This window comes from Gobio gobio, assembly GCF_949357685.1.
Source record: "Gobio gobio genome assembly, chromosome: 23".
NCBI classification, from domain to species: Eukaryota; Metazoa; Chordata; class Actinopteri; order Cypriniformes; family Gobionidae; genus Gobio; species Gobio gobio.
Window position 1 is genome coordinate 18,747,454 of NC_137119.1, and position 12,812 is coordinate 18,760,265.

General features: G+C 35.5%; 1 protein-coding gene across 2 annotated transcripts in view; it reads left to right on the forward strand.

The window, feature by feature from the left end:
* The window catches only part of ankha (ANKH inorganic pyrophosphate transport regulator a), a 28,803-nt gene that overhangs the window by 14,766 nt on the left and 1,225 nt on the right, over nt 1-12,812 (forward strand). For both annotated transcript variants that reach the window (XM_079805512.1, XM_079805513.1), the window contains exons 4-11: nt 915-998; nt 2,118-2,288; nt 2,372-2,506; nt 2,587-2,679; nt 4,623-4,715; nt 8,586-8,715; nt 8,814-8,937; nt 9,284-9,383. In XM_079805512.1, the coding sequence (XP_079661638.1) occupies nt 915-998; nt 2,118-2,288; nt 2,372-2,506; nt 2,587-2,679; nt 4,623-4,715; nt 8,586-8,715; nt 8,814-8,937; nt 9,284-9,383 (930 nt within the window). The remainder of the gene's footprint in view (nt 1-914; nt 999-2,117; nt 2,289-2,371; nt 2,507-2,586; nt 2,680-4,622; nt 4,716-8,585; nt 8,716-8,813; nt 8,938-9,283; nt 9,384-12,812) is intronic.

A 12,812-nucleotide genomic window follows, 5' to 3' on the forward strand; every position in this document is an offset into this window, starting at 1 on the left:
TTGATGAATGTTTATATGTGAATGGAAGCCTAAATTCAATCTGTTCATCATATAAAGCGATCAAGTTTCTTCAAAATATTCTTGTGGTGCCCCCCTCAGCACTTGGTGCCCTACGCACAGCACTTGATGCGTGTGGTGGGAGCGGCGGCACTGGTTTGTTCCCCCAAAAATTAAAATTAGCCCATGATTTACTCACCCTCAAGTCATCCTAGGTGTGTATGACATTCTTCTTTCAGACAAATAAAATCAGAGTTATATTAAAAATGTCCTGGCTCTTCCAAGCTTTATAATGGCAGTGAATTGTTGCTCCTGTTAATAAAGGCCTTCTGAAGTGAAGTGAAGCGATGGGTTTGTGTAAGAAAAATATCAATATTTAAAACTTTATAAAGTAAAATATCTAGCTTCTGCCAGATCGGAAAAAACGTAACTGATGTGCAATGTCGTCAGACGTAGCGTAAGCATTTTGAACTGCGGAAGGCACTACACTTTTTTCGTAAGTTGAATACGGAAGGCGGTCTGGTGGAAGCTAGATAATTTACTTTATAAAGTTTTAAATATGTATATTTTTCTTACACAAACGCATCGCTTCGCTTCAGAAAGCCTTTAACAACCCCCCGGAGCCGTGTGGAGCAGTTATATGATGCACTTTTATGGACTTCAAAAACAGAGCAACAATTCACTGCCATTATAAAGCTTGGAAAAGCAAACACATTTTTAATATAACTCTTTTAATTTTATATAATTTTATTCGTCTGTAAGAAGAATGCCATATACAGCTAGGATGACTTGAGTGTGGGTAAATCATGGGCTAATTTAAATTTTTGGGTGAACTAACCCTTTAATGGTTTTATTTGCAATGCTTGTTAGTTGTTACATATATTTCTTTTTTTAATTTGTTGTATTTTTCTGCAAAGGCGTGGATTCATGCTGGCATTCTCCTGAAGCATAAGTACAGTCTGCTAGTAGGATCTGCATCCATCTCTGATGTTGTTGCGCAGGTAACACCAATGTGGCTTTTGTGTGATGTTGTGTGCTACATTCCCTGCTCCACACATGTAAAAAGTGTTGTAGTGACATTTAAAATGTCAGATTTAGGACTGATATTCAAAAGTTAGACACTTGTTAACTTTTCTAATAGCAAAGAGGCAGAGAAAAGCAGGGTGCTGGAGATAAAGTTATGGTAAAAATTAGCAGTTTATTAAATAATCTTAGTTGTGTCTTTCTCAACCCTTAGTTGGCCTTCTGACTAGCACAAATTCACCAAACTGTTAACAAGCAAAGGAAAATTACTGCTTCACATTGTCTTTGACTTTAAATGGAGACATTCCCTTTTGTGTTATTTCTAACTTTTCATTATAGAACACAGAACAAATTAAAACAGTATGACCAAAATACTGTAAAATGACACGTTTTAATACAATACACTAATGTTAAAAAGTTTTGGGTTGGTAAGATATTTTTCTCACCGTAATATTGTGAGATATTATTAAAATGTAAAATAACTAATCTATTTTAAAATGTTATTTATTCCTGTGAATTTACAGCATCATTACTCAAGTCTTCAGTGTCACATGATCCTTCAAAAATCATTCTAATATGCTGATTTTAATGCTTAGGAAACAATTCTCATTATTATCAAAGTTATTATCATATTTTTGTGGAAACCTTGATATTTGTTATTCAGGATTCTTTGATGAATAGAAAGTTTAAAGGAATAGCATATATTATAAGGCATCATAAAGTACAATAATAACAAAAATGCATAACCATTTTAATGTAGTATAGCATAAACATTTTAATGTAGAATGGGATGATTAAAAAATATATAATAATAATTGAAAAAATCTGTTCAAAATATTATTTAACTACTATGATTTGATTAAACGGATATAAAATATTTCAACATTTCATCTATATATTTACAAAAGATAGATGTTCTAGCTGCTGAAGAGCTATTTTGAGCACTCATTTTGCATTGCAGATTTGCATAAGCAAGCTACAATGCATTACCTTTTTAAATATTGAATGCATAAATAAGTGCAGGTTTGTCGTTTTTAAACATGTACTTAAACTTACCATATATTTAATTAAGTCTTGACTTTCCTGTGTGCCTGCAGATAATATTTGTGGCGATCCTTCTCCAGAGTAACCTGGAATGTTTAGAGCCTCTTCTTATTCCCATACTCTCTCTGTACATGGGAGCTCTGGTGCGATTCACTATCGTAGGACTGGGCTACTACTGTAACGTTCACGAAAACATCCCTGAATCAACCAGTCTCGATCAGGGGGTACGTTTATAAAGCTGATTTTTTGGCAGAAACACTGGAAAATTGCTTCCTATATTCAGTACTATACTTGTGGTCACTTTCAGGGCGATGTCACCATAAGGAAGATGCTTAGTTTCTGGTGGCCGCTTGCCCTCATTTTAGCCACTCAGCGCATCAGCCGACCCATTGTCAATCTGTTTGTCTCTCGGGACCTCAAGGGCAGCGCTGCATCTACTGAAGTGAGTACTGTAGTGCTAGTATGTACTGCAGCCAACACTAACACACAGCAGTCTGTAATTGAATTGTGTGCATTTGCTAGGCGGTAGCAGTTCTCACAGCTACATATCCGGTGGGTCACATGCCCTACGGCTGGTTAACAGAACTACGTGCCGTCTATCCAGCTTTTGATAAGGTAAGTGATCGTTTTTACTAGAAATTGCATAGCGATTCCCTCACAACCACCCTAAATGTCACAGCAATATTTTCACAGGCGAAAAAATAACATACACTATGTTGCCAAAAGTTTTGGGATGCCTGCCTATACATGCCCATGAACTTGAATGACATCCCATTTTTAATCCGTAGGGTTTAATGTGGAGTTGATCCACCCTTTGCAGCTATAACAGCTTCAACTCTTCTGGGAAGGCTTTCCACAAGTTTTAGGAGTGTGTTTATGGGAATTTTTTACCATTCTTTTAGAAGCGCATTTGTGCGGTCAGGCACTGATGTTGGACGAGAAGGCTTGGCTTGCAGTCTCCGCTCAAATTTATCCCAAGGGTGTTCTATCGGGTTGAGGTCAGGACTCCAGTCAAGTTCCTCCACACCGAACTCGCTCATCCATGTCTTTATGGACCTTGCTTTGTACTTTGTACTGGTGCGCAGTAATGTTGGAACAGGAAGGGGCCATCCCCAAACTATTCCCACAAAGTTGGGAGCATGAAATTGTCCAAAATGTCTTGGTATGCTGAAGCATTAAAAGTTCCTTTCAGAGGGGCCAAGCCCAAACCCTGAAAAACAACCCCACACCATACTTTACACTTGACAATGCAGACAGGCAAGTACCGTTCTCCTGGCAACCTCCAAAGCCAGACTCGTCCATCGGATTGCCCGACAGAGTAGCGTGATTCGTCACTCCAGAGAACACGTCTCCACTGCTCTAGAGTCCACGCTTTACACCACTGCATCCGACACTTGGTGATGTAAAGCTTGGATGCAGCTGCTCGGCCATGGAAACTCACTCCATGAAGCTCTCTACGCACTGTTCTTGAGCTATTCTGAAGGCCACACAGTTTGAAGGTCTGTAGCTATTGACTCTGCAGAAAGTTGGCGACTTCTGTGCACTGTGCGCCTCAGCATGCGCTGACACCACTCTGTGATTTTACGTGGCCTACCACTTGGTGGCTGAGTTGCTGTTGTTTCCAATTGCTTCCACTTTGTTATAACGTGGAATATTTAGTAGTGAGGAAATTTCACAAATGGAATTATTGCACAGGTGGCAACCTATCATAATACCACGCTTGAATTCACTGAGCCCCTGAGAGCGCCCCATTCTTTCACAAACGTTTGTAGAAGCAGTCTGCATGCCTATCTGCTTGATTTTATACACCTGTGGCCATGGAAGTGATTGGAACACATGAATTTAATTATTTGGAGGGGTGTCCCAATATTTTGGCAATATAGTATAGCTATCTTCAGAATAAACTAAAAACATTTCTTCAGAAAATATAAAAATATAGTTCTTAAATAACTTATGTAATTGTCTTTTGATGTTTGGTACAAGTTTTTTTTTATATAAGACCTTTGAAACCTTTGTTTGATTTGTCCTGAGGCTTTGGAAAGTTTTTTTAGTCAACACCCGATGACTAGTGTTCACCAAAAAATGCCTCATCCTGAAGACCTGTAATTACATACCACTGAAAGAACGGCAACAGTCAGACTAACATGTACCTGACTCAACTTATTTAGGTTTTGCCACATTCTGATTAGGAGCCATTAGGTTTTAATTGTGAGGTTATGTTAGCGAGTTCGAATGACGGATTTAGGTTGGGGAGAACTTGTTTTGTAACTTTTAAATGCTGTTTCTGCCATCACTAGCACTCAATGTTCTTCTGGTAGGCAAGGAAGACGACAACTTGGTTTTCATGGTTTGATGCACAAAGTTGTGTTGTGAGTGTGGAAACATTTACTGCTTTTTTTCTCTTACTGATATCAAATTAGTATGCTTTCAAGCATGGATTGAAAATATTACATTGCCAAAACGAATTTTTCCACACAAGCATTGTGGTTTAGCATTATCATTTAACCTGTATCATCTTGAGGATAATTAACATTTGTCTGTGCTCCTTTTTTTAACAGAATAACCCTACCAATAAGTTAGCCAGTGGTCTGACGGTCACCACATCACACATCAAGAGGTTCACTCTCTGCTGTTTTATTCTCTCCTTAGCGGTAAGTTCTCTTAATCAAACATCTCAATGTTTGAGGTCACTTTTTTTTTATTTAAGAAATAATACTTTTATTCAGAAAAGATGCATTAAACTGATCAATAGTGACAATAAAGACCTTTATAATGTTACAAAATATGTATTTTTTTAAATAAATGTAACTAGGTGTGTGTGGGTGTTTTTCTAGATGTGGGTCATCTGCTGTGCTTGCGTACATCATGTATGATGTATATGTCTTTTAATTGATTATTTGTTGATATAATTTTTTATTTATTATTAAAAAAAACATTGACCCTTTTCACATTTTCGGGTTTGTCAGAAGCAGAAGTTTTCTATAGCGGTGAATGAGAGACTACATTAGATATATTTTTTCTATTCCAATTTGCTCAAATAGCCACAAAAAAAACTCCACAATAGTGTTTTCACAACTTTCAATAAGAGGAAGAAAATAGAGAGAGATTGATAACAGCAGTCAAAAGAGAAAAAGATGTACATTTTACCGTCACTCCCAAAGCAGCTGTATTAGAAACACCCACACAGGAGCGTTAACCAGTTTTTTTGTAGTTTGATGCAAAGGTAATATAATACAGAGGACCGTTGAGTTCGCCGGAAAACAGTGGGTAATTTGTGCTGGAATTTTTACAAAGCTTGTGAGAAAAACACAGGCTTGACAGATTCTGTGATAAGTACATCTCTAACGTCCCCCTGGAAAACTAGTCATGTCCAAACAGGGCTTCTTGCCCCAAACTTTGTAGTGGTAGTGTTTTTTTGTTCGTTTTTTTTTTTTTTTTACTCAAGATCAAGAAAATGCTATTTAGCTTTAGTTGGAGTATAGCATGTCACACCCCTGGACATGTCAGCTATTTTGTTGAATATTTACAACTACCCATTTACATTTAATCATTTATTAGCCACTTTTATCTCAAATGTGTTTGCATGTATAGTTATAGAAGAAATAGAAAAGTGTAAAAAAGTAGGGTAGATGAAGCATGCAGTATCAGAGCACATTTGTCACTGCAATGTCACCTACAGTAAAAAAAAAAAAAAAAAAGATAGCTGAACCAGATTTCCATAACATGTACTTGTTTTTAGTTTCGTTTTGGTAATGCATGTCAAGTTCAGGGCTGGTTAGATCAGCTGCTCAAATTCCAACATAACAAACGGATCCTCTCCTACACCTTAAAACAATGTGCATTTTTCACATCCCTTAGAATCAGTAAACACTGATTTCAGTTCCCACCTAGGTTGTAAACTCCTTTTTTTCATCTGTTTTGCTTTTACCTCAGGGCCTGAAGACAAAAAAAACAACAGGCTGAAATGAGTCACAATTGATATAATGCAAATCCAACAGGGCTGTTGGAAAGCAAATGTTACACATATGGAGAAGGTTATACATTATAATGGGAAGAAAAATCAAATAAAGAGGTTTCTTACAATATGCAGTGAGGATTAACAATGTATCCATGTTGTGAAAAAGCAAACGACCGAACAAACTATAGAGCTTGGCTGGACGTCACAGTTTTTGGCGTTTGTTTTTGTTTTCCATGACATGATTTGTAGGTGTGTGTTGTATAATTATGGATTAGAGGAAATTGAAATTAACACCCTCTTTTCTGAATGGAGATGCAAAACCTGTGCTACCAGTCGAGATGTCTGGAACAGCCTGAAGATCTTTGGCAGCTTTCTTGCTTCTTGTTTCATAATTATTTTATTTTATTTTATTTTTTTATTATTTTATTTTATGTGGGGGAGAAATACAAAAATGTTGCTGCATCAATTGCACAGGTCTGCGGATCTTTGTTGGCATTTACATTTCCAAGACAATACTACTTTAATATCTTTGATGTTAAAGTTGCAAACTCATAAACCTGATAGTTTGTCTTTATAGCCCAGTTTGAACATGCATCGATCTGCTGGTCTGTTATCTTATTGTATTTGATGGGGCAAAATCATTACGCTTGGTTTGGTTTTCTAAGTGTGAAAGGCTGAGGAAAAAATAAAATGACTACGGCCTTTGTGGATAGTACTGTGGTGAGGAGTGAGCATTGAAGGTCAAAGTCAAGTGGACATTGTATGACTCAAGCCCATCGCTTTTAACTTTGTCAGATGTGGGGGATCTTTCACTGTAAACAGGCACGCCATGCCTTTGTCTGTCTCGATTGTGCCAGAAGAAAGGAATGCCCGTAGGCAGGGCGTCGAGCAGGCTTTGCATGAGACAATTGTATAATCTGGTCTTGCTGGAATGAAAAGAGTCTCATAACAAAAACACAGTCAAAACTAACTGGCACATCCAAGATTAGGAGTGAAACAAAATGTGTACTAGAAATTCAATGAGGGTGCACATTTTTAATTCACTGATATACAATAATGTTCAATTCGTTAACAATAGGGGCCATATTTTAATGATCTGAGTGAATGGTCTGAAGCACATGGGGCAGGTACACTTAGGGTGTGTCTGAAATAACGATGGAAAACATGGTCGGAGGTCCAAAAGGGTTGTACCTAGTCTCGTAATGAGTCATGAGTGTGTTTTGGGTGTAACGTAATAAACCAATCAGAGTCTCATCTCCATGTAAATAGCGAATCGGCCATGCTGCAAGCGCAACTGGCTTTTAAAGGGAATGGGAGATGAGACTCTGATTGGTTTATTACATGTGTGTATTGCCACGATTGGTTAAATAAGTAGCCAATGTCATTCGTCATTACTGCAAATAGGTCATTCTGATACATGCAATGACTATCCATTATGACATGTAGGCATTTTTATCTTTATGTACACAATAATCCTCTTTTACATTGTAATCCTTTTATTTTTACAGTAAAGACATTTATAATGTTATATAAGATTTCTGGTCACACTTTAGTTTAGGGTCCAATTCTCAATATTAACTAACTGTTAACTTTTACCTCAATAAACTCCTAATTATTGATTATTAATAGTTAGTAAGGTAGTCAAGTTTAGGTATAGGGTAGGATTAAGGGATGTAGAATATGGTCATGCAAAATAAGGCTTCATAAGTAGGCTATAAAAGTATATCCTAGTAATATGCATTCTAATACGCAACTAGTTAATAATGAGAATTGGACCATAAACTAAAGTGTTACCAGATTTCTATTTCAATTGCTGTTCTTTTAAACTTTCTTTCAACCAAATCTTGAAAAATGTGAATCATGGTCCACAAAAAGATTAAGCTGCACAGCTGTTGGAGAAACAAACATGTTTTATGAGCACCAAATTTTAGACTGATTTCTGAAGGATCAATGGACACTGAAGAAGACTGAAGTAATGCATTTGGTAGCATGAACTAAAAAGACTGGCTGCTTAAAATTAATTACATTTTAAAATATATTAAAATATAACAGTTACTTTAAATTGTAATACTATATATATATATATATATATATATATATATATATATATATATATATATATATATATATATATATATATATATTGTAATACTGTATACACACACTCACACAGTATATATACATATTATAATATGTGTATGTTAATCCTTATATTTCAGGTTATTTGTTATTTTATCATTATTTTTAGAATGAATTTAGTTTAATTCATCGCTTGTGGTATTCCTCATTTGTAAGTCACTGGATTTAGTGTTTGCTAAATTAATGTAAATGTCATGTTTTATGAACACATTTGAATGAACAATAAACAATCATATTTTTATGAATTTGAGAAAATTTTGTTCATACTACCTAATGTATTAACTAATGTGTGTTACCATGTCACTTTTTAATTTAGCATTTTGACACAAAACTGATAAATGAAGTGATTTGTGCACATACAGCTACCACTGGACAGAAATTTTGCTCTGGTTCCTGTTCATTTCTCTATGTCTGTGTTTGCCAGATGTGTTTCATTATATTCTGGAGTCCTCATATTTCTGAGCGCATCCTGGTAGATGTAATCGGGGTGGATATGGCCTTCGCACAGCTCTGCATCATTCCACTGAGAGTCTTTTCTTTCTTCCCTCTACCTGGTACCATTTAGTCTTTTATTTTACCTTTTGACTTTATATACAACCTTATACAATTTGCAGTGCCTTACATCTATGTGACCTTGTGTCTGTGTGTACAGTTACGGTTCGAGCTCATCTAACAGGCTGGTTAATGACGTTGAAGAAAACTTTCGTCCTGGCACCTAGTTCAGTTCTGCGCATCATTGTGCTCATCACCAGCCTTCTGGTGCTGCCTTACATGGGGTTGGTATACAGTAGGAATGTGAAAATATGCTAAATGCACCTTATTTAAATATCTTCGGAATGTGTTTCTGCTCAGCATGTAATCTGTGAAGTAATTAGCTGTCATGCTGCCTTTTGAATTTTTAGTGAGTCTAAAAATAAACCAATTAAAATCCCTTTCTGCATTTTGTGAATTAATTATGACTCCTCTCCACAGCTAATGCGACTGCTGCAGCAACATTTCAAATAAAATTAGAAAATTGTTCTTTAAAAGGATTGTGTTACAACTGCACAGCTGTACATTTTATCAGCTGGTACTGTATTGAAACCACATTTGTCATGTTAATGTTGTTTTGTCTGTGTGCAGGGTGCATGGTGCCACACTGGGAGTGGGATCTTTATTAGCAGGATTCGTGGGGGAATCCACCATGGTTGCAGTGGCTGCCTGTTATGTATACCGAAAACAGGTGAGGACCGTGGAAGACAACAATTCTGCATATTAAAGCTGGTGTCCTTCATTATTTCTTCAATGCGGAAGTAATGGATGTTCAAAGCAGCATCACAGTAATAGACAGGGAAATAACAGAATCAATGACGCAAACTTAATCAAATATGAGGCAAATTCAAATTCTGGTGTAAGCAGCTTTAAAAGGACAATAGTGTCATTATCCAGCTCAGTTGTGTGAGACAATTCATTACACTCTACAAAATGCTGGGTTAAAAATAACCCAAGTTGGGTTGAAAATGGACTAACCCAGCGAACAACCGGCATTTATCTATAATGTAGGCATTATAGATAAATAACTACAAGAATAACAAAGTGCAGTAAATGGCAAACACAAGCCGTTTAAACATTTAATCCTTAAAAACGAACTAGTATCTATTTTCATGCTACTAGTACTTATTTAGATACTAGTATCTATTCCATTAAGTACTAGTATTGATTAATTGGCTACAAGTGCTTATTCATTATGCACTAGTGCCTATTCTTTACATTCTAGAACTTTTTTAAAAGATACAAGTAGTTATTCATTAGATAATAGTTCTTATTTTTTTACATACTGGTACTCATTCATTAGATACTAGTACCCATTAAATAGACTAGTACTTATTCATTAGATTCTTGTACCTATTGAATTGGTACTAGTACTTATTTATTAGTTACTAGTACTTATTATTAGATACTAGAACTTATTCATTATTAGATACTAGTACTCATTCATTAGTTACTAGTACTCATTATTAGATACTAGTACTTATTCATTAGATACCAGTACCTATTAAATAGATACTCGTAATTTTTAATTAGACACTAGTACTTATTTCGATAGGGACTAGTAACTATTCTTTTGTTACTAGTAACACATTTTAAATTTTTGCCATTGACTTCTATGGGGACCTGTCATTCAGATATCAACTATTCAGTTCTGACTAGTATGTATTCCAATTCTGACTAGCAGGCTACGTATTTACTAGATACTAGTAGTTATTCATTAGGTACTAGTACTTATTTTTTAGATACTAGTACCTATTAGATACTAGTACTTATTCAATAGATACTAGTACTTATTCAATATACTAGTACTTATTCATTAGATACTAGTACCTATTCATTAGCTACTAGTACTTATTCAATAGATACTAGTACTTATTCAATAGATACTAGTACTTATTCATTAGATACTAGTACCTATTCATTAGTTACTAGTACTTATTCAATAGATTCTAGTACTTATTCATTAGATACTGGTACCTATTAAATAGATTCTAGTTCGTTTTAAGGATTAAATGATATAACGGTTTGCCATACATTATTTGCACTAAAAGGATATGTGGTTATGATTATGAGAAAACATTTTAAAATATATATATGATAAATACCAGTTTGCAACATATGGACTGGTTTTGTATGGTCACACTTTAGATTAGGGCCCACTTCTCACTATTAACTAACTATTAACTATGACTTTTGCCTCAATAAACCCCTAATTAAGGCTTATTAATAGTCAGTAAGGTGCAGGTGTTGAATAGGATTAAGGGATGTAGAATATAGTTATACAGAATAAGGCTTTATATGTGCTTTATACGTACTAATAGACAGCCAATATCCTAGTAACATGCATGCATGCTAGTAAGAAACTAGTTAGGAATTGAACCCTAAACTAAAGTGTTACCTTTTGTACAGCTAAAATAACTAGAAGCAACTGACATCGGAATCCTTACACATTCAGTTCACAATTGGTCAACCTGCTCTTACGTTAAAAATAGTTAGATACCATGACTGGTTAAAGGGGAACTGTATAATTTCTGTGCTACTAGAGTCACAAACGGAACGCAAAAAATAATGATTATTTTCAAACAGGTTCCAGAATACTTCCTCTTCTGTCATTAGTCAGAAAACCAAACAGCTCCACCCTAAACTCCCGCCATTGGTTGAGCTGTTGCTGTGCTGATGCTAAAACAAAAAAAAGAAATGTTTTGAAAGTGTCACAGTGTTTACACAGGGAATAATTCTGAATTTGTATGTAATTGAATTAGTTAATTCTGATGTAGTTGCATTATATAAATACTGTGTAAACTATAGAACAATTCTATATAAAACAGTAGTGGATTTAACGTAAAATGTAAACTAAAATGTATGTTTTTAATGTAAACTTTTAAATTGGACAGTTCAAGAATAATGTATGTAATATTATTTATTTGAAATAATTATAGGAACAGTTTCATGTATATCCTACTATTGCTCAACTGGTCGAGGTTGAGATGGGATTTAGTAAGTCACTCAAGTCAAGTCAACTTTATTTATATAGCGCTTTTTACAATGCCGATTGTTTCAAAGCAGCTTCACAGTGTTGAACAGGAAAATAATACAACATAATTTGATTCGGCTGTACAGCCGCTCTGGAGAAAACGGTGATGTCATCTAGCTCATTTCAATTATCATACAGTGACAATGTGGGCAGATCAGTAATTTAGTTGATGTATTTAATTTAATTTAGTCATTAAATTTATTTGGATATTTAGTTGAAAATGTAGTGTCCCCAACTGAGCAAGCCAAGCCAAAGGCGACAGTGGCAAGGAACCAAAACTCCATCAGGTGGCATAGTGGAGAAAAATAAACCTTGGGCGAAACCAGACTCAGTCGGGGTGCCAGTTCTCCTCTGGCCAATTAACAAACAGTGTATGATTATTATTCTGGCAACTTTACAGGTCAGAGGTTATATTAGATCGAAATATTCGAAAGATCGGAGTCATCATGCCGGAGACAGGTTTATTGAGGATGACATGTCGATTAAACAATTATTAAATAGGAATATTCAAAAGATTGTAGTCATCACGCCGGAGACGGGTTTATTGAGGATGCCGTGTCGATGAGGCAATTTCAGGGGGAGTCTAACTAACACGGTCTCTGCAGACAGGTCCACCATCTGATCTTGATATGGCCCAGATCCGGCTGACTGCAGTAAACCTCGGGATAAACAGAGAGACTAACATTAGTGTAGATGCCATTCTTTTTATGATGTATCGAGTACATCAGGTGTTATGGGAAGTGTTCCCGGTTCCAGCTGACCTAGCTAATGCAGCCTAACAATCATTTAATTGAAAATGTTGTGTATGCCATAGTAAAAAGATGTGTTTTTAGTCTAGATTTAAACTGACAGTGTGTCTGCTTCCCGAACAATGCTAGGAAGACTGTTCCAGAGTGTAGGTGCTAAATAGGAAGATTTAACACAGTTGAAGATGTAATTAGTACCAAGTAATTAATGACTTATTTAGAGTAACTTACTCAACATTGTGTATAATTTTATAGTATATTTGTATATATAATGTATATTTTAACATAAAAAAAGCTTAATTTTGTCACAATTACCATACCTGAAAGCTGATGCCCATGA